The 19,390-nt window shown below is 41.2% G+C and overlaps 7 protein-coding genes across 14 annotated transcripts; 4 read left to right on the top strand and 3 right to left on the bottom strand.

Annotated features, from left to right (window-relative positions):
* Positions 1-118: 118 nt before the first annotated feature.
* On the top strand, positions 119-2,253 carry AT1G02030 (C2H2-like zinc finger protein). Its single transcript, NM_100083.2, has one exon. It carries the CDS (start codon positions 1,189-1,191, stop codon positions 1,990-1,992), a length of 804 nt encoding a protein of 267 aa, NP_171705.1. The 5' UTR covers positions 119-1,188; the 3' UTR covers positions 1,993-2,253.
* AT1G02020 (nitroreductase family protein) lies at positions 2,253-4,765 on the top strand. Of its 3 annotated transcripts, NM_001331322.1 has the most exons (3): positions 2,356-3,755; positions 3,865-4,139; positions 4,215-4,765. In NM_001331322.1, the coding sequence occupies exons 1-2, from the start codon at positions 2,532-2,534 to the stop codon at positions 3,985-3,987; spliced, it is 1,347 nt and encodes a 448-aa protein (NP_001322234.1). In that variant the 5' UTR covers positions 2,356-2,531; the 3' UTR covers positions 3,988-4,139; positions 4,215-4,765. The 3 variants fall into 3 exon arrangements, with proteins under 3 accessions (NP_171704.2, NP_973737.1, NP_001322234.1); NM_100082.4 differs by having other exon boundaries at positions 2,253-4,139; positions 4,215-4,755; NM_202008.2 differs by having other exon boundaries at positions 2,262-4,740.
* Positions 4,766-4,831: 66 nt separating this feature from the next.
* On the bottom strand, positions 4,832-9,764 carry SEC1A (secretory 1A). 6 transcript variants are annotated; one of them, NM_100081.5, is made up of 21 exons: positions 9,250-9,764; positions 9,110-9,165; positions 8,923-9,004; positions 8,737-8,815; positions 8,592-8,642; positions 8,401-8,497; positions 8,278-8,310; positions 8,011-8,139; positions 7,657-7,827; positions 7,491-7,574; positions 7,230-7,328; positions 7,081-7,151; positions 6,807-6,903; positions 6,594-6,719; positions 6,411-6,506; positions 6,217-6,333; positions 6,048-6,125; positions 5,745-5,965; positions 5,558-5,648; positions 5,376-5,465; positions 4,832-5,251 (listed from the first exon to the last, which is right to left on the bottom strand). In NM_100081.5, exons 1-21 carry the CDS (start codon positions 9,329-9,331, stop codon positions 5,180-5,182), a joined length of 2,022 nt encoding a protein of 673 aa, NP_563643.4. In that variant the 5' UTR covers positions 9,332-9,764; the 3' UTR covers positions 4,832-5,179. The 6 variants fall into 6 exon arrangements, with proteins under 6 accessions (NP_563643.4, NP_001320381.1, NP_001320384.1 ...); NM_001197959.1 differs by having other exon boundaries at positions 5,074-5,251; positions 5,558-5,640; positions 5,776-5,965; positions 9,250-9,403; NM_001331318.1 differs by having other exon boundaries at positions 4,834-5,251; positions 5,558-5,965; positions 9,250-9,572.
* A 9-nt stretch (positions 9,765-9,773) lies between these two features.
* GAE2 (UDP-D-glucuronate 4-epimerase 2) lies at positions 9,774-11,861 on the bottom strand. Its single transcript, NM_100080.4, has one exon. It carries the CDS (start codon positions 11,323-11,325, stop codon positions 10,021-10,023), a length of 1,305 nt encoding a protein of 434 aa, NP_171702.1. The 5' UTR covers positions 11,326-11,861; the 3' UTR covers positions 9,774-10,020.
* A 1,115-nt stretch (positions 11,862-12,976) lies between these two features.
* Positions 12,977-14,459, top strand: AT1G01990 (uncharacterized protein). Its single transcript, NM_100079.4, has one exon. The coding sequence runs from the start codon at positions 13,178-13,180 to the stop codon at positions 13,913-13,915; it is 738 nt and encodes a 245-aa protein (NP_563642.1). The 5' UTR covers positions 12,977-13,177; the 3' UTR covers positions 13,916-14,459.
* Positions 14,460-15,336: 877 nt separating this feature from the next.
* Positions 15,337-17,269, top strand: AT1G01980 (FAD-binding Berberine family protein). The gene has a single exon (NM_100078.3). The coding sequence runs from the start codon at positions 15,378-15,380 to the stop codon at positions 17,001-17,003; it is 1,626 nt and encodes a 541-aa protein (NP_171700.1). The 5' UTR covers positions 15,337-15,377; the 3' UTR covers positions 17,004-17,269.
* Positions 17,270-17,288: 19 nt separating this feature from the next.
* Positions 17,289-19,136, bottom strand: AT1G01970 (Tetratricopeptide repeat (TPR)-like superfamily protein). The gene is made up of 2 exons (NM_100077.4): positions 18,390-19,136; positions 17,289-18,251 (listed from the first exon to the last, which is right to left on the bottom strand). The coding sequence occupies exons 1-2, from the start codon at positions 18,837-18,839 to the stop codon at positions 17,472-17,474; spliced, it is 1,230 nt and encodes a 409-aa protein (NP_171699.1). The 5' UTR covers positions 18,840-19,136; the 3' UTR covers positions 17,289-17,471.
* Between the last annotated feature and the right edge of the window lie 254 nt (positions 19,137-19,390).

Here is a 19,390-nt window from a genome sequence, read left to right as displayed (position 1 = left end):
TAGGAAGCCCACCAACCATCAGCTGAAAACTAGGATTAGCGGGGGGAATTTGATTAATGTCAACTGATATCCTCCAATTTCTCTTTGAGAAAAGCTCAAGCAAAGTATATGACTCTTTGGGCCACTCAAAAGATCTTTAATCAATTAACTTGAGGACATGTACTTTAACAACAATTGACACATATAGACACGTACAAGAGTTGCACGCTATTGATACAAGGAAATTTTGGTCTAGTATGAGGTAATAACGTCTCAACGAGATAAGGTTAAAATTATTTAGACATGCTTGGGAAAATATTTTTGTTAGTAGAAATTTGTAGAGTAATGAAATTTAGATTCTTATATTGAAATTTCATCCAAATAAATGACAAGAGGTGAGTCAACACCAAAAGGGCGTGTGAGTATGAGAGTCAAAGATAGCACTAACTATACGATGCGGGAAGTCAGCAGTTTAGTCACACGTGTCAACCTATGATTTAAGGAGAGTTGGTGTATTTGTCACAGAATCATTAAAATTTGGTAAAGTTAGAAATAGAGGGGCCAGTGCTAGTGTTGTTTAGTCGTTACAACAAAACCTCAACGGTTTTTGTTTGCAACTTTACCAAAATGAATACCCTCATCCACAAACTCTTTTCTAATCAACAAAGTATTGAAATTTTCAGTTACATACTAGTATTTACTATTTACATACTAGTATTTTTGGGCTAGTAGAAGAGTGTATTTGAAAAATTAGAGGAGAAAAAAAGTCAGCGTGGAGGAATAAAGGTGTGAGATCGCATGTTACATGTTTGATCAACGGCTCTTCACTTCATCATTCAATACTCTTTTTTTTTTCTTTTTTTTTGGCTCAATCTGTCAATAAAATAAGAAAAACATAACTGATAATTATATATATTTAGAGGCTTATTTGTATTTATGTTTACACAACAGACAGGTCTTTTATTTAGCCGTTTCTGATATTAAAAAAGAAAGTAAACTGCTTTCGTTGATATTCTTAAGTATCCCATTAATTCTTTTCCTTAAAAAGAAAACATTAACTTGTTGTTGGGACTTCGTATATTAGCTTAAGTGTTGGTGGAAGAGTGCTTGTAACCTACTCCGACTTCTTCTTCTTCTTCTTCTTATATTCTCCCTCTCTCTCTCTCTCCTTTTTCTTCTATTTCTGCTCTGTTTTGGTAAATTGAGGAAATGGAAGAGAGGCATAAGTGCAAGTTATGTTGGAAGAGCTTCGCTAATGGAAGGGCTTTGGGAGGTCACATGAGGTCTCACATGCTCATTCACCCTCTCCCCAGTCAGCCCGAGTCATATTCGTCTTCCATGGCTGATCCAGGGTTTGTTCTTCAGGACAGAGAGAGTGAAACCGAGTCGTCCAAGAAGCCCTCCCGCAAACGATCCAGACTTAACCGGAGATCCATCTCATCATTACGTCATCAACAATCCAACGAAGAAGGGAAAAGTGAAACCGCAAGAGCAGCAGATATCAAGATCGGGGTTCAAGAACTCAGTGAGTCGTGTACGGAGCAGGAACCGATGAGTTCGGTGTCGGACGCTGCAACAACGGAAGAAGACGTGGCCTTGAGTCTCATGTTGCTGTCGAGAGACAAGTGGGAGAAGGAGGAAGAGGAAAGTGATGAAGAGAGATGGAAGAAGAAGAGGAATAAGTGGTTCGAGTGCGAGACTTGCGAGAAAGTGTTTAAGTCGTATCAGGCGTTAGGGGGACACAGAGCAAGCCACAAGAAGAAGATAGCAGAAACAGATCAATTAGGCTCAGATGAGTTGAAGAAGAAGAAGAAGAAGAGTACTAGTAGTCACCATGAATGTCCAATCTGTGCCAAAGTCTTCACATCTGGTCAAGCTCTCGGAGGTCACAAAAGATCTCACGCTTCCGCTAATAATGAATTCACGAGAAGATCAGGAATAATAATTAGCTTGATAGATCTAAATCTCCCAGCGCCATCGGAGGAGGAAGAGATGGCCTCGTCGGTTTTTTAATGCTTGATCAGATTGGTCAAACTATAGTAATTACCACCTTTGATTCCAAGTAATGTAGTAAAATTCTCCAAGTGTACGTATTGAGGACAAATTTTGATGTGGTCAAAGAACACAAGTGAGTTAGGTAATGAGGGAAATCATGTGATAGTAGTCGATTTGTGTGGGAAAATGGTAAAGCATGAAAGCGTGATCGAGTGACGTGGTTTGTTGTTGCTCAAGTCGTGTGTTTCGTTATGCCAATGAAATAAAAAAAGAATACCCAAAATTACTTATATACTCTTAAAGAGGGAATTTTGCCGACTAAGAGACAGAGAGACCACCGTAACTTTTGGACAACAAAAAAGCTCTAACGAGTCACGCCTTTAGATTGCACTTTCTTCTTCTTCTTTAAAAAAAGGAAAGAAAACAAAGGTGTAATTGCAGTGGAGTTGTTCCCCAAGTCACAGAGAGAAATCACAGGCAATTTTGGTTATCCCTTAACCGGTCCATCCATATCTGAACCGTCCCGGTACAAAGATCCGTTGGTTTCTGGTTTTGAGATGTCGAATCCCAGACAGAGGAAAGGAGAAGCAATGATGAATCCGACGATTTCGTGGAGGTTCGCGTCTTCGACCTCTCTTCTCTCCATTCCTCGAACACCAAAAAGTGCCTTTATCTTCGCCATGACCTTCTCTTCTTCTTCTTCTTCTTCTTCTTCTTCTTCTTCTGTGGAAAACCCTAACAAGGACGATTCCTCCTCTTCGCTTGAATTGGTCCTCAAGTACCACAACCAGACGAAGCACTCCTTGAACGGTTACGCGAGAGGTCCTCGTGGTCTCGACTGGGCCAATCAGCCTAATCCCTTCCGCCGGTACCTCTCTGCTCCTCTTCTTCCTCTCCAACACCCCAATCACGACATCGACGACGACTCCGACTCTCCTCTCTACTCTACTCTATTCGACTCGCTTCCTCCGCCCAAACCCATCTCTCTTCCTACAATCTCTCACCTTTTCTACCATTCTCTCGCTCTCTCCGCCTGGAAGACCACCGGATCCTCCACGTGGCCCCTCCGCGTCAACCCCAGCAGCGGTAACTTGCATCCCACCGAGGCCTATCTCATTGCTCCTCCCATCCCTTCCCTCTCCCAATCCGCTTTCGTCTCCCACTATGCTCCCAAAGAGCATTCTTTGGAGGTTAGAGCTCACATCCCCTCTTCCTTTTTCCCCAACTTCTTCCCGGAGAATTCTTTTCTCATCGGAATTTCTTCAATTTTCTGGCGTGAAGCTTGGAAGTACGGAGAACGAGCGTTTCGTTACTGTAACCACGACGTCGGCCACGCCATTGCCGCTCTCTCCATTGCAGCCGCAGACCTAGGCTGGGACTTGAAGCTTCTCGACGCTTTCGGAGCTGATGATCTCAAGAGGCTTATGGGTCTCCCCGAATTTCAGTTACCTGAAGGTAAAGGTAAAGCTGAGCTCCCTGAGATTGAATTCGAGCATCCTGACTGCTTACTCCTTGTTTTCCCCAACGGAACTAGTAGAGAACATCTCAACTTAGACTACCTCGCAATTAGCTCTGCCCTTAGAGACTTCCCAAGCCTAGAATGGACTGGAAACCCCAATACTCTGAGCAAAGAGCATTTGTGTTGGGATATCATCTACAGGACAGCCAAGGCTGTAGAAAAGCCTCCATTGATCTACTCCACCTCTTCTTCTTCAATTGATGTTGCTTCCTTCACAAGCAGTCGTGCTCTGTTTAGCCACAGTTCATATAATAAGTTAACGGTGAGGCAAGTTGTAAGGACGAGAAGAAGTGCTGTTGATATGGACGCTGTTACTTGTATAGACATGTCTTCGTTTTACCAGATGCTGATGCACTGTCTTCCTTCCACAGGCGAGTCCCAAAAAGAGCAACTTGCGCTGCCGTTTCGAGCTCTTCCTTGGGATACTGCTGAGGTTCATCTTGCCTTGTTTGTTCACAGAGTTTCGGGTTTGCCTAAGGGACTGTATCTCCTAGTCAGAAACGAGGATCATCTCAGTGATCTCAAGACAGCTACGAGGCCTGAATTTGAGTGGACTAAACCAGATGGATGTCCGGACAATCTTCCTCTGTACAAGCTCGCCGAGGGTGATTGCCAGAGGCTGGCAAAAGGGCTATCATGTCATCAGGTACAGAGTCGGATAGAGTTGTAATTAACAATATATTTCACTTGGTTACTGAATCATTGTGGTTGATGGATGCAGGACATTGCAGGGGATGGATGCTTCAGCTTAGGCATGATAGCTCGGTTTGAACCAGCACTGCGGGAGAAGGGCTCATGGATGTACCCTCGACTGTTCTGGGAGACGGGTGTTGTTGGACAAGTTTTGTACCTGGAAGCACACGCAATGGGGATCTCAGCAACCGGGATTGGGTGCTATTTCGATGATCCAGTGCACGAGGTTCTGGGGATTAATGACTCTAGCTTTCAGAGTCTGTACCATTTCACTGTGGGAGGTCCAGTTGTAGACAAGCGGATCATGACTCTTCCTGCTTATCCTGGTCCCACCACCACCGTTGCCTAGATCATACATACATACCCGTTAATCTGTGTTGAATCCGTAAACAGCCTTCATTTTGTGGTCTGTTAAGTGGTTGATGGTAAATATATAATCGAATTTTATATTCGTTGTTTTTTTATTGGGAAATGGATTTTCTTTGTTTGGTGACATTGCTCTAAAACGATTTTTTAATGAGCTTCCGCTCTATCATATTTGCGTTTTGTTGTCCAAAAAGTCTCGAGGGTTAAAATCTTTTGCCAACTTAACGATTGCTATATAACTCGAAACTTAAAATTAACTTACATCAGAAGAATCAATAATAGCCAAAAGTTTATAAATAAATAAAGCAAATTAGAAGCTATCATCTTCACTTTTTCCATTAAGTCGACGTAGAGACTAATATATAGAGTTAAATTGTGACACAAAAGTATATAGAGTATGAACCAAATGACCCATATGAAGAAAAAAAATAAGGGAAAGGCGACGGTTTGGGGTCAAGGAGAAGCAAGAACAAAAAATAAGTCTTCACCATAACGTTTCTACTAACCTGATCCCAAGTCTTGTCTCTGGACAAGGTTTACTTATCCACTCTTCTTTCAATTGCAAAATTATTAGCCTTTTTTTTTACTTCTCCTAAATACATTTTTGAGACTCAAGCTGTGTCAAATTCACCAGTATTGTGGTTTGAAGGGCTGAGCAGGAGCCCCTTGTATGTCTTTTTCCGACAGCAATTTCAGCTTCTGCGACAACATTTAAAACACAGTTGGATTAAGAATTTAAATCAGTCACCAGTCTTTGAGGTTCCATGGTATTTTTTTTTGTATTTAGCAATCAGCAACTCTTAAAAGGGATATGTTGTGTTACCGTGATGTACTGTGGGGGATCATCGAAACTAGTGGAGCCTAGTACCACTTCTCTCCTCAAACTGCTTGTCAACTTGTGGCAAACTCGGAGCTGTCAAAAAGTTATGCCAATGTTGACACAAGCTTTGACAAAAAGAAACATATATAGCATTCATTTAAGGTCGGATTTGTTTGAATGTATACCTCGGATCGAGTTGCCCCACCAATTATGAATACAAAGATGCGTTGCCCCAGCTTCTTGAACTCCGTAGAAGCACTTTTCAACACTGAGTCACTGGGTGTGAAGAAAGATATGAACTACTCTTAGAAAAAATCCAAGCTCCTCTCAAATGGACCAAAAAATAAGAAATCATTATGTAAAATAGAATGCCTGGAATATCCATCGTCAGAAGAATGAGGACGCGCCCAAGTTGCAGTTCGTCTTGATCTCATAGAATGAGGGGTGGCTTTTCTCTCTGGAACCGCTGTAGGAGCAGAACTCTTCCTGACAGATCCTGTTCTTGCTTCACTCTCCTCCTTATGACTTGATTGGTTCATACATAGATAGTCGCTTTTAGATAGATCGCCTTTCACGAGTTTCTCAAGCAGCTCCTGCAACATAACAAAGATGTATCTCAGCCACTTCATGTTTACATAGTGGATATGTAGCTTATAAGCCGGGGTGTTCATCTACCTCGATCATGGGATAAAACCGGAACAGTTGCCATGTTTCTTCTTCACCAGATCGATCTTTCCTGTTTGCTTGTTTTGTCTATAGCAAAAGAGTATACATATCCGTCAGATTCTTCTTCTTATTCTCGGTAACTAGTGTTGATTTTTCATAATTAAACTGAATCTGTTACCTTTCCAGCGTCAAATTTGAGGGAGAAACTACCGGACTTAGCTTTGTTTTCTGGGGATCCAGCTATCAATTGCATGTTGCTTATAACCTTCATATCCACAGGTGATAATCTAGCAAGCTGATAACATAAATGCAGTATTTGTTTAGCAAGTTGTTCCATGCATTACAAGGGGTCTCTATCACACGAAAAGCTACCTGCATTAGCTTCACACCCTTGTCACCTTCAAACTTCTCGGGGTACACTGTTGCATAAATCATCAAAAGCCGTAATTTGTTTTCCGGGTTTGTGTCCTGCATTTTAAATACATGATGTGTCATTTCAAACACTAAATCAATGCGGCTATCAAGTTTTTTTTGTCATGTTTCAAACTTATTCACCTGATTCGTCCTCAGAAAGTTGATAACGTCCTTGGCACCTGCATCTCCAAAAACAAGATCTTGTTCCAGCTGCCCAAGATCCCGAAGTCCTGTGTCTCTGATTATTCTATTAATTTTTCCAGCTAGCTGAATTTGATTATAAAGTAAAAAAAAAAAACTGTCAGCAACCACATCTAACATTGAATTTTGAGATAATTTAATGGTGAGACAAACCTCTACATGAGTGGAGAGTTTGTCAACTTGTTCTCCATATTGCGGCAAAGCCTGAACTATTTTCTGTAGATCTCGTGTAGACAACTCGCTACCGTCCCTGCGTCACATTAGCCAAAGATGTTAGCAATACATATCAAAAAAGTCTGTGAGGGATCACGAATCCATATCGAGGATAACAAGAAACTTAAAGTCTTCCAGATATCAAACTTAGGCAACTGTTCCATTGTCTAAGCACTCGGTTATGAAGACAGAAAGATAAGTTCTTAGCGCTGACCTTGATCTCATTTGTGCGGCTTTGTTTTTTGAAGCAAAGTTGGTCATTTTCTCATGCAAACGCTCGCTAGCCTATTTATAAACCAAAAATGATGGTGTCAACATGGTGAGCTATTCAGTGAAAAGATGATGTATATAATTGTGTTATACATCTGCTATATGTGTGTGTCGAAGCTCAAGCCACACTGGATCATGATCTTCAAGCACTATCTCCTTTTTCTCCGGAGGCCCACCAGTTTTACTGGGAACCTAGCATATGGTAGAGAGATTAGGAAGAGAGAAACTGTAACGCCCGCGATCCTCAATAGGATCGTTGGCTAGGACTTCTCTCGACCGGACTTTAGGCAGTCCGGATCGGGGCCTTTCAGAAACGGAAAAAAGTTGAAGGATAAGAAAGAAAAATAGAATTACCTCAATGACATGTTTATTCCCCTCCATGTCAAGCAAATCATGGCACATAGCATCATAGGTCCATTCGTGTATGATAGGAGCGATCTACAGTTACACCTCAATCGTTTAGAGAAATAAACTATCAATATGGACTTGAGGAGTAAATGTAGTAGATGAGCCTTAAAACCTGATCCACTGATCTATCCACAATGAGCAGCTCACATGTTTCGGTCTGGGGGAAGTTGGGAATGGCTTTATATTTTGAGATACAGTCCCAAATTGCAGCAGCAAGCTTTGATGGAACCAAGTCCCTCGAAGCAGTGGACTTAGCAGCTCGATACCGAACAAAGGGTAGTTCCTAAAAACACAGAAAAGAGAGATAAATGGGAAAAGCTTAAGTTTCCTAAAAAACCGTATAACATTAATTTGGCTGAGAGAGTCCTTATAAAGAACAGCTTGCCAGCAAATCCGAAATTCCTTACGACTATGAAAGGAAGACGTAGTGAGTCAGCCTTTGGTGAATTGTGCAGAAGGTATTTACCTTGAGGGAAGCAAATACGGTAGCAATTCTAGTAGCCATAATATTCAAACAAATATGAAAGTGGCGTGAATTCTCAGCATCTTCAGCATAGAGCGTTTCCAATGCTTGCTCATGATCAGTTAGAAATCCCTGGGAAAGAGGTAAGATCATCAGGGGAAGGCCTATTTTGCATTGTCTATTAATATTCGAGGAAAAACATAATGGTTCAAATTAAATCCAACTCCAAGATGGTAGCGCTCCAGAAAGTAAAGGGAATAGAACCTATACCTGATTATCTATGGGGAAATACTCCATGTTCATCTGAATAGAAAGTAGTAAAAAATTTAGGAACCAAAAAGCGATAAAAGAGTAGGTAAAAAGGGAAGGGATGATAGCATAGAAGAGAAAAACCTCGCGTAAAGCACCAATGCGTGGTAAAACGCTAGAATCACTTTTGATGTGATTGACCAATTCTTTGGGGATAGTGGAACTGAAAAAGATAAATGCCCTGAAGAAAAAAAAAGAGAAAGAAAAGATGATAATGATGATGATTGATGATATAGAGAAAAAAATATAAAAGGAAAGAGGCATGTTGTATTTACTTCCTGTACAAGGGTTCCCGGCCAGACATGTCGGATAGAAACATGACAATGCTGCAAGATAAAAAGGAGAGAGACACATGATGAGTTCTTGATAGTAGTATACATAGTCCATGGATGGAAGGAGAAGAGATAAGGATGATGGTACTTCTCTTTGGAAGGTTGGATAAAGTAGATAGCGTCCATGCCAGGCATTGGTTCCCTTCTCTTAAAAAGTTCTTCTACCACTGATGATGATTCCACAGGACATGAACACAAGAGACAAACATAAATTAGAAACTGAATAATAATAAGGAATGAATGAATAAAGGATGGAGGCAAATAAATGACATACAGGAAATGCCTTGATCAGTGATATCAGCCATCTTGCAAGACTGAGACATTACTTTGACCGTAACTCTATCCATTATTAGTATCTGCAGAGTTTGTATTTATATATCCCCTCAAATCCAAATCCAAATTCCAAAATCCAAAAGGAATCAATGTATTCGAATAGATATGAAACAGAGAGAAAGAGAGACCTTCCAAGCTTTAGAATCCCCGGTTTTGGTAGATCCAAGCATCTCGTGGAGCAATCCTGAAACCACCCAAATCCCCCTTTAGCCTTTTTTTCACAAACAACAACCAAATATCAAAATACAGAAATTAAGATGGAGATTACGATCGCGGCTGATCTGACGAAAGAACTTGTAATCTCCTCCTCCTCCTCCGTGAGAGGATGACTCTGAATCGGAGAACGACATTGGTAACCAAACAGTACGAATTCAGAAGAAGATGAAGAGGAGACGGGGAGTGATTTCATTTTCATCTTCATCATCAATTCATCAAATTGTTTGTATGGCTCCGCTTACAAATTGGGAACACACTAACACTATTAATAGATTTCCTTTCTCTCTTCTCAAATTAGCTCTTCTTCCCTTCTTTCTTCACCACTAACTTAAATATTATTTTTATTTCTCATGTACCAAGCTTACCTCCTTTACGTATGTTTGTTTACAAGAAAAACTTTGAATTTGATCCTTTAGTTAGAATTAGATTTATTGGTAAAATGCTTCATTGGATTGGATTTGAACCATATATTTTAGTTATGCAGATAGTCCCAAGGCCTGCAGTTTTTCTTATTCACTACTTAATTTGCATTCTTTCTTCTTCAATCACACTTTGTTTCACTTTGTGCTTTGCTAATTCAGCTTTATAGCATAATGTATATATCATATTCATTACTCTCTCTGGCTCCATCGGTTGAATAACAGAGATTAATGTGAACTTCCTATGAAATAAATATCAGAGATTCGACTCAAGAGATCGAAATTACAAAGCAGAATACAAATGTAAAGAATATATAATCTCGAATGAATCATGTCTCTTCTTTATGGTGTGTATCAATCCACTCACTCACTATACACTAAAGAATCTTGTGAATTATCAATATTCAAGCAGCAGCAGCAACTTTCTTTCCCCCCTGCTTGTAGTAACCAAGATACCATCTCACAAACTTCTTTAGACCAGTCTGCAAATCCGTGCTTGGTTTGTACCCAAACTCTCTCTGTGCCGAACTGATATTAGCATGTGTGAAGGGCACATCACCATTCCTCGGCAGCTTCATCATGTTCCTCTTGGCTTTCACTTTCAACAATCTCTCCAATATACTCACAAGATCCGTCACCGGCACCGGAGATGTGTTCCCCAGGTTGAATACCCTTAGCTGAGCCGCTCCCCGCTTCTTGCCACCACTCCCTGTGCTCTTCTCCGCCGTGTCCAGAGCCCCCAAACATCCTTTCACTATGTCATCGATGTATGTGAAATCCCTAGCCACTGTTCCGTGATTGGCTCCTTCGAAGATCGAAATAGCTTTCCCTTTGAGGATGTCTCTGGTGAAGAAGAAGTAAGCCATGTCAGGTCTTCCCCACGGCCCGTACACCGTGAAAAACCTCAAGCCGGTGAGAGAGAGCCCGTAGATGTGGTTGTAAGTGTGGGCAATCTCTTCTCCAGCTTTCTTGGTCGCAGCGTAGAGACTCGCAGGCTGATCTGTTCTGTCTTTCTCAGAGAAGGGGACTTTGGTGTTTAAACCGTAGACGGAGCTAGACGATGCCCACACGATCGCCGGCTGAGGATTAGCGGATTTACAGACCTCGAGGAGGTTAACGAAACCAGCGATGTTGCTGTGAACGTAGGAGCCGGGGTTCTCCATGGCGTATCTGACACCAGCTTGAGCGGCAAGATGCATGACGTGAGTGAAAGGGACGACCTCGAAGAGCTTCTTGAGGAGAGACAGATCGTTGATGTCTCCTTCAACGATGAACACTCCGCTTCTCTCGAGGAGGGCTTGTCGAGATCTCTTGAGAGAGGTGTCGTAGTAATCGTTGAAGTTGTCGAGGCCTAGAACGCCGTCGCCGCGTCGTTTAAGAGCGGCAGAGACGTGAGTCCCGACGAAACCGGCGGCCCCGGTGACGAGAACGGAGACGCCGTTGCGGGTGCGGACACGAGCGGAGGATCGGACGCGTTTCTCCCAGGCGGGACCGCCCCAAGAGTAGGTGCGAAGAGAGCGGCGAGAGGAATCGGGATTGGAGATGGGAGATCGGTAGAAGAAGATGAAGAGCAATCCGAAAAAGACAAGGGACCAAAAGGCAAGCTTGGCGACGGAGGATTGCCAACGAGTACGGTGCAGGAAGAAGGGGGATTTATCCATCATCTTGAATTTCCCAGGCGTAGAAGGAATGTCGTCCAGATGCGACATCAAAGATTTGATTCCCAGAGATTCAATTCAATTCAAATTCAATGGAGGGGAGGGGGTTTTACTACTAGTACTAGATAGATCTCAAAGGAGAACAAACAAAAAAGAAAGAAAGAAGTAGGGATTAATGATTAGAAGAATCCCTGCTTCAAGAAAAGCTCCGAGGGTGAAGGATAATGGCGTCGGGAGACAATCTTCTGGTTTCTTGGACTCCTTTTGTTTTCTTTCTTTCCTTTCCTTTCTTTGGTTGCCGTTTTTTGTGCCTCCCGGTTTCTATGGCTACATCAACAATCTTATTATTTCTTTTTTTAAAAGAAAAAATGTCCAATCAAAAAATTTCTTTTCAAATTTCAAAAATGGTTAAGAAGAGAGTAAACTGTAACAAATCAAGGGGAAGTAGAGAGAGATCTAACCATTAATTAGTTAGTTGACTCTCTTTTTACCTGTAACTAATTAAATGAGATTAGTGCTCTCGTTTAATTCCACGGTGTTTTTCTATCATCGGCCCTTTTTAATGGGGTTTACTTACTCATTCTGTCATTCACATTAACTGTCATTTTCTTTCTTTAGGAAATACTACTTATATTAACTTGTGGATCAAGGGGATCAAGTAATAAATCTTTTTTAATTAAGAGTGTCGCGATGTGAAATTGTTTTGTTTGCATTTTGTAGCATTAACTAGTAGGTTCTAGTTATTATGTGAACAGCATCATCAACGGAGTAAATCATTAAATTAAAAATTAAAAATTAAGAGTTAAAACTTAATCTGAAAGCTCAGATTCCCATGGGCAAGAAAGGAAAAGAGTAGGCTTCAAGACAAATTAATGAATTATATACTATACGTGCAATTAAACAATGATCAATCACGCGTCCACACGTCCATTACCTTTTTAATTTCTTTTCGTCACGTACCTTGAGTTTAGTAACCAAAAATTATTTAAGTATAATAACAGTACTATTTATTATGTTATCGAACAAAACAGCTATTACTAAAACCACTAAGAAAATCTGTGTAATAAACAAATGAGGAAAACATACTAAAAACAACGTGGAACCGCCCAAGGCCCCCATGTGATGTAAGAAATGACAAAAGACACTCTTGTAAACAAATGTTAATATTTCTCGAGATATTGAGATTATATAATTTTTTTACCATATTACAAAACATTAGTGATTACGTACTGATAATACTGTATTAGATGCATATACCAATTAGTAGGGCTGCATGATACTGGTTTCAGCGTAATAAGTTCATATCTCAAAAGAATAATTAGATTAAGATTATAGATTTAATCAAAGTTGAATTAAGAAATAAAAAACACATAGTATCACTAATAATAATTAGGATGTAAAACTAAGGTCGGTGCAGACTGCACATGTTGACCTTGTTTATTATATGTGTTTTGACCTTCTTCTTGTAGTATCTCTTTATTACAGAAGAGAGATGCATGTTTCTCACTTTCAAGAAACATTTTGGTACTGGTAATTAAGTTGATAAACCTCATTTGAGAATGAGAAGTAAATAATAATTAGTCTCCTCATCTCTCATATGTATGTTAACCAAACGTATTAAATGATTTAATAATGGGCTTTAAAAGGCCTAAAATTTGTGTCCTAAGTTTTAACATTTTAACTGGGCTTGATGAGCCCATTAATCAGATTCTTTCTCTACTCTCTTTTTTATTTCTTTCCCGATTAATCAACAAAAATCGCAGTCGCCCAATTTAGAACTTTGAAGGAAGAAAAAGGTATTCCGACGGGCGAAATCTGTTGGCGAAATCGAAAATGGGTTCGATGAAATTGGGGGTTTAGGGTTCATCAAAATTTGTCGAAACAACAACAGAGAAAGAGAGAAATGGGGAGTTTAGTGAAAGCATATTACTGTAACCAGATGCATCACAACAGCATCATCCCCCACTTTCACCATTACAGACCTTCAAGCCTTCAAAACCCTATCTCCCTCTTCGCCATCACTTCTCCCTCCTCCTCTGAACCTCCTTCTCCTCCTGTTAAACATCCCCTTCCTCAATTCGGCGGCGGCGGCCACTTCATCATCCCCACCATCGCCGTCGCTGCTTCCGCCTGGTTCTTCTTCCGTCTACACCAATACCCTCCTATCATCACCTCCCCCGTTGATCTCCACCTCGATTTGGAAGAAGAAGGCGCTATCAAAGAGCTTCCTTTGGAGAGCAAGCCTGGTTACGTTAAAGCTCTTCACTTCTACAAAATCAAGCCAGGTACCGTCTTGAAACTCTTGGACGTTTTCGACTCCGACAGCTACGACTCCTTGAAAGCCCGGATTCGTTTATCCGCCGAGTGGTTAGAAACTGCCAGGAGAGAATTGGAGGAGGTGGTTGAGAGAGACCCTGGTCGGGTCATGGAGTATTCTCAGGTGGTTGATGAGCTCATGGAGATTCTCAGGGACATGGAGGTTTACATTGATAAATGCCAAAAGGACAACGTCAAGGGTTACCTCAGATCCTGCAACCGATTGCTTGCTCGTGTCAGGAGAATGGAAGCTCAGATTCTCAATGTCCTCAAAGAGTTTCACGACGACCACGACCAAGGAGGAGGAGGAGGAGATACTTATTAGGGAACATGTTCACGTCATTCATTAAGGTGCAGCTGTTTTGTTTACCAAACAAAGTTCATTATGTTTTGGTTCTATCTATCTCTAGGATGGTAAATAGGTGGTAATTAAACTCTCCAGTCTTGTTTTGAAACAACAACAGTTACATTGTTTGTTCCCTAAGATGAATCGGATGCTTATGAGCATTTGCAGACCGTTAATAGAGGTGCTTAATTATGATTTAGATTCCCAACTGGATTCCATCTCTGGGTGTTCTTCTTGCCAAAAGATAGAAAACAACCAAACAGTTTCTTCTTATGTGATATAGTAGGCCATATACTTTGTTTCCAGCTACGTCCAGTCTGATTACTTGTGTACAAATGACCTAACCAAACAACTTCCTTCTTTCTGAACATGAGAGTATGAGGAAAGAGTTTGGAGATTGCTTGCTTTTCCATAATTCATAACATCAGTTTGTACGTAAGTGGACAATTACTCTTGTGTGTATCCTTGGAGTTGCTGTTTCATATGTAAGTGGACAATTACTCTTGTGTGTAGCCTTGGAGTTTTTTTATTTACGTTATTTTGGTCAGCCTTTAATTATTTTGCAAAAAATGTATCTGTTTTTGCCACATGCCCACATAATACATTTCGCAAATTTGATACATTATGCTTTGGCCCTTGTATATTCGGTAAAAAAAAAAGCTCAGGCTACTCTCAAAACCGGCTCTGAGTATTCGTAGGCCACAATCGAAGAAAAAAAGTGCCGATTTACATATTTTTCATACAAAAAATTAAAACTGTTATGTATTATTCAAAAGCTATTTACATATGTTTTACTAACACGTTTTCAATATTTTCTTAATCCTTTTCAAAATTTAACTAAGTATAATACTTTTTTTGTGTGTTATTTCGTTGTTTTGGTTAAAGAAAAACGAAAAAAAGAGAGAGTTATTCATCCTTGCAGATAAGGCTAGGGTTGGTTGAATAAAGATGTGCATATCTTATACCACTAGACCAAAGAAACAGTCACAAGTAAAAGGCCGAATCCTTTTTATAAAATATAAACAGACGAAAGCTAATGCTTCATGGGCTTGGCCCAAGTGCAGGCTCTCGCTAGTCGCTACGCTACAACTATCCCATATTTAATTAGTGAAGAGTATTTTATTATTTTGGTCAACGGGCTATCTTTGTTGACAAAACTATCCCATTGGTAAAGAAATAGCAAAATAGGCGTTTCATTCTCTATATTTAAACTTGATTTTATGAAGAGTTGAATAGCTGAACCAGGAAGATATTTAAGAAGCCCGTACTTCACGCTTTAACTGTCAATCGATAGATCATAATAAATGACTATCTATGGATAGGAACTATAACTGAATTCAGAAAGAATCTACTACTACTATAAATACTAAAAGAGTATTAATACAACGGAAAAAACAAAACAAAAAAAAGGGGGAACAAGGGAGTTTCATGTTAAAAAGAAATGAAGCTCTCTTGTTTGGTTTTTCTCATAGTATCGTCTCTTGTTTCGAGTTCTCTTGCCACCGCTCCGCCCAACACATCTATATATGAAAGCTTTCTCCAATGTTTCAGCAATCAAACAGGTGCTCCTCCTGAGAAGTTATGCGACGTCGTTCTGCCTCAAAGCAGTGCCAGCTTCACTCCAACCCTACGTGCCTACATCCGTAACGCTCGTTTCAACACTTCCACGTCCCCCAAACCTCTGCTCGTTATCGCGGCGCGTTCTGAGTGCCACGTCCAGGCCACCGTCCTCTGCACCAAATCTCTCAACTTCCAGCTCAAGACTCGCAGCGGCGGCCATGACTACGACGGCGTTTCCTACATCTCTAACCGCCCTTTCTTCGTCCTCGACATGTCCTATCTCCGTAACATTACCGTCGATATGTCCGACGACGGCGGCTCTGCTTGGGTTGGAGCCGGCGCTACTCTCGGCGAAGTTTATTACAACATTTGGCAGAGCAGCAAAACTCACGGCACTCACGGATTTCCCGCCGGTGTTTGTCCCACAGTAGGCGCTGGAGGTCACATTAGCGGCGGGGGCTACGGCAACATGATCAGAAAATACGGACTTTCCGTGGACTACGTCACGGACGCCAAAATCGTAGACGTGAACGGACGGATTCTCGATCGTAAATCGATGGGAGAGGATTTGTTTTGGGCGATTGGAGGCGGTGGTGGTGCGAGCTTCGGCGTGATCTTATCTTTCAAGATCAAACTCGTGCCTGTTCCTCCGAGGGTGACTGTTTTCAGAGTGGAGAAGACCCTAGTAGAAAACGCACTTGACATGGTCCATAAATGGCAGTTTGTTGCTCCCAAGACCAGCCCGGATCTCTTCATGAGGCTAATGTTGCAGCCAGTGACCCGGAACACGACTCAGACGGTTCGCGCGTCGGTAGTTGCTCTGTTCTTGGGAAAACAGAGCGATCTCATGTCTCTGCTGACCAAGGAGTTCCCCGAGCTTGGTCTGAAGCCGGAGAATTGCACGGAGATGACGTGGATACAGTCGGTGATGTGGTGGGCCAACAACGACAACGCCACGGTGATTAAACCGGAGATCCTGCTGGATCGAAATCCGGATTCGGCGTCTTTCTTGAAAAGAAAATCGGATTACGTGGAGAAAGAGATCAGCAAAGACGGTTTAGATTTCTTGTGTAAGAAGTTGATGGAGGCTGGGAAGCTAGGGCTAGTGTTCAATCCATACGGAGGGAAAATGAGCGAAGTTGCTACGACGGCGACTCCGTTCCCACACAGGAAGAGGCTTTTCAAGGTCCAGCATTCGATGAACTGGAAAGACCCGGGCACTGATGTTGAAAGCAGTTTCATGGAAAAGACGAGAAGCTTCTACAGCTACATGGCTCCTTTCGTGACCAAGAATCCAAGACACACGTATCTCAACTACAGGGATCTTGATATCGGGATCAACAGCCATGGCCCAAACAGTTACAGAGAAGCTGAGGTTTACGGGAGAAAGTATTTCGGAGAGAATTTTGATCGGTTGGTCAAAGTCAAAACAGCCGTGGATCCAGAAAACTTTTTCAGAGATGAACAAAGTATACCTACCTTGCCTACCAAGCCATCCTCGAGTTAGGTTTGGTAGCAAGAGTGGGGAGATCTTCTCTTGCTTTTTTTTTCTTTGGCAAATGACCAAAATAGTTTTAAATCCCAGGCTGCCTTGGGATCATTTTTTTCCTAGCTAATTTATTCAGAACAACCAAGTCAGAAAATTTGACTGCACAAATTGCAAGAAATACAAGAACTGGCATGCATCTATATAAAACAAGATTATACACAACACAACACGTAATTTTCCGTGTTTAGTTTTGAATAAGTCTAGTCTTACAATTGCAATTTGATTCGGTTCGTTCTAATTAAGTTGGATCTAAGTATCAGCAAATTTTTTGGCAATGAAATCTGTATACATTAAAGTTCAGAACATTTAGGAGTAATATATACGTACAAAATGCAAATAAGAAAATCAGTGCTGTTTTGGCGGACAGAAAAAACAATACGCACTGCAAGAAAGAGGCTTCAAGCATGATGAAAAAAGCCCACAATGTTAGAGGGGTTGAGACTGGCTAGATGAAAACTCCCTAAGAAGTAATTCAACTTCTTCAACAACACCAAGCTTCTTAAACCACTGAGCCAACACAGCAGAAGCTTCTTTCCCTAACATTATAGAGTCTTTCTCAAGCTCTACCAAGAATCCTAACGCTTCATTTAGCTTTTCTTCCTTCTCATATGCAGCCAATACAAGAGCCACACACTTATCAGTAGCTTTGATTCCCGCTTTTCTCATATTCTCAAACGCCAAACGAGCATTCTGGCTCTGACCCGAGACACTGTATGCGTTTATGAGCAGTCCACATAGCTTTACATCAGGAGTAATACCTGCAATTTGAACTGCATCAAAAACCCGCTTAGCTCCTTCCGCGTCTCCGCCCATAGAGTAATCTCTCAACAATGCCTTGTAAACCTCTCTTCCCGCACATATCTCTTGGGAGTCCATTTCTCTAAGTAGAGACTCTCCTTTCTCGGGGACACCAGCTCTGATGTAGGCCATAATCATTGAACCATAGGATCGGTAGTCTAGTGGTTCCCCAAGCAATTTGATCTCGTTGAAAGTTTCTTCAGCCAATTTATGACAGCCTGCCTTGCTGTACAACTGAACCATTGCAGTAAGGGTCACCTGATCAATAAGAAAGCCTCGATTTTTCATGGAAAGAAGAGTTCTTTCAGCGTCTTCTACTTGGTTTAGCTTCCCATAATAATGGATGATCTTGGTATAATCACGGGCATTCGCTTCAAAGGAATCTTGGAGCAGCGAAAATTCAGCCACCTAAGGAGATGCAGGTAACAAGACTGAATGATTTAAACGTAATCAAGAAGGTGACAATAGATAAACTCGGATAGCAAATTAGCATGAGTTAGATACATATGAAAGATCAATCGAGCATGGAAGGAGGAAAGCAAGTACCTTGATATAAAACGGAGAGTCAAGATTCTTCAACTCTTTAAGAATAGAAAGCCAGTCAGCTCTAATGGGGTTCATCCTCCTAAGCCAAGCACCCAACAAATCGCAAAAGCTTCCCTTTTCGGGGGAGAAGCAAATAATTTGCCGCATAAGCGCTTGACAACGTTTTGACATCTTAATAGGAATCCGAGTGATTGCCTCGTCTTGTTCTTCTGTCAGATTCAGACCAACATCAGCCCAATTAAAACTACGGCTTTGCTCTGCATCTTCCTTCTCCACAACTTCGCCAATGGCCAGACTCGCATTACATTTGCAACTACAGAGCCTATTAAGATGGGATTCTACAAGTAATGGGTTTCGTCTAAACATGCGATGGTAAAGCCTATGCCTTGCAATAACTAATGGACATTTCAAGCCGAAGCTCAACACTGCGCTGCAGCTATAAATTCCCATTGTATACCTCAAGAACTAAAAGAGAAAAACCTAAATTTGGCGGCCGTATGATTTCACATGAACCTAATCTCTAGAAAACAAGTCATGAATTCAAAGGCCTAATTGAGGATCATACAAGTACAGAATTGAGCTTCTCTGATGATTACTTACAAAAAGCAGAGCTCAGGAGAAACTGGAGATAAAGGAGATGAGCCAAGCAAAGTTCATAGACAGAGCTGGTGTGGATAGATTAGAATTTAGAGCGGTGGAGATGACTCTGTTAGCTTTCTTTGCTCTGCTCTACTTCTGTCTGGCGGATTAGACAACACTAGAGACCACTTCACTATGGGCCTTTTATTAATATTGGGCCTCCGTTACAATTATGGCCCATTATTCCGCAAATGAAATTCAATGGCGATAATGAAATTCAAAAACTATTGTTGAAGGTGTTTTTCTCTTTACTCGCAAAACAAATTTACATATTTGTTGGGAATTAATCATGGGTGTTTTTCGATATCACTACTATTACCAAAAGCAATTTATTTAGGATAAATAAGCTAGAAAGCTCATGA

The sequence above is a fragment of the Arabidopsis thaliana genome (genome assembly GCF_000001735.4).
Source record: "Arabidopsis thaliana chromosome 1 sequence".
In the NCBI taxonomy this organism is placed as follows: domain Eukaryota; kingdom Viridiplantae; phylum Streptophyta; class Magnoliopsida; order Brassicales; family Brassicaceae; genus Arabidopsis; species Arabidopsis thaliana.
This window is presented reverse-complemented; position numbering and strand designations above follow the sequence as displayed.

Excerpts from the sequence above, each read along its gene's own strand:
- AT1G02030 (NM_100083.2), top strand. The coding sequence starts at position 1,189 with ATGGAAGAGAGGCATAAGTGCAAGTTATGTTGGAAGAGCTTCGCTAAT.
- AT1G02020 (NM_100082.4), top strand. The coding sequence starts at position 2,532 with ATGTCGAATCCCAGACAGAGGAAAGGAGAAGCAATGATGAATCCGACG. Across the intron at positions 4,140-4,214 it reads AAGGGCTATCATGTCATCAG|GACATTGCAGGGGATGGATG; the intron begins GTACAGAGTCGG and ends TGATGGATGCAG.
- SEC1A (NM_001331319.1), bottom strand. The coding sequence starts at position 9,331 with ATGTCGTTCTCCGATTCAGAGTCATCCTCTCACGGAGGAGGAGGAGGA. Across the intron at positions 7,575-7,656 it reads TGGATAGATCAGTGGATCAG|ATCGCTCCTATCATACACGA; the intron begins GTTTTAAGGCTC and ends GTGTAACTGTAG. Across the intron at positions 5,966-6,047 it reads GGTTTTATCCCATGATCGAG|GAGCTGCTTGAGAAACTCGT; the intron begins GTAGATGAACAC and ends GTTATGTTGCAG.
- GAE2 (NM_100080.4), bottom strand. The coding sequence starts at position 11,325 with ATGTCGCATCTGGACGACATTCCTTCTACGCCTGGGAAATTCAAGATG.
- AT1G01990 (NM_100079.4), top strand. The coding sequence starts at position 13,178 with ATGGGGAGTTTAGTGAAAGCATATTACTGTAACCAGATGCATCACAAC.
- AT1G01980 (NM_100078.3), top strand. The coding sequence starts at position 15,378 with ATGAAGCTCTCTTGTTTGGTTTTTCTCATAGTATCGTCTCTTGTTTCG.
- AT1G01970 (NM_100077.4), bottom strand. The coding sequence starts at position 18,839 with ATGGGAATTTATAGCTGCAGCGCAGTGTTGAGCTTCGGCTTGAAATGT. Across the intron at positions 18,252-18,389 it reads ACTCTCCGTTTTATATCAAG|GTGGCTGAATTTTCGCTGCT; the intron begins GTACTTGCTTTC and ends GCATCTCCTTAG.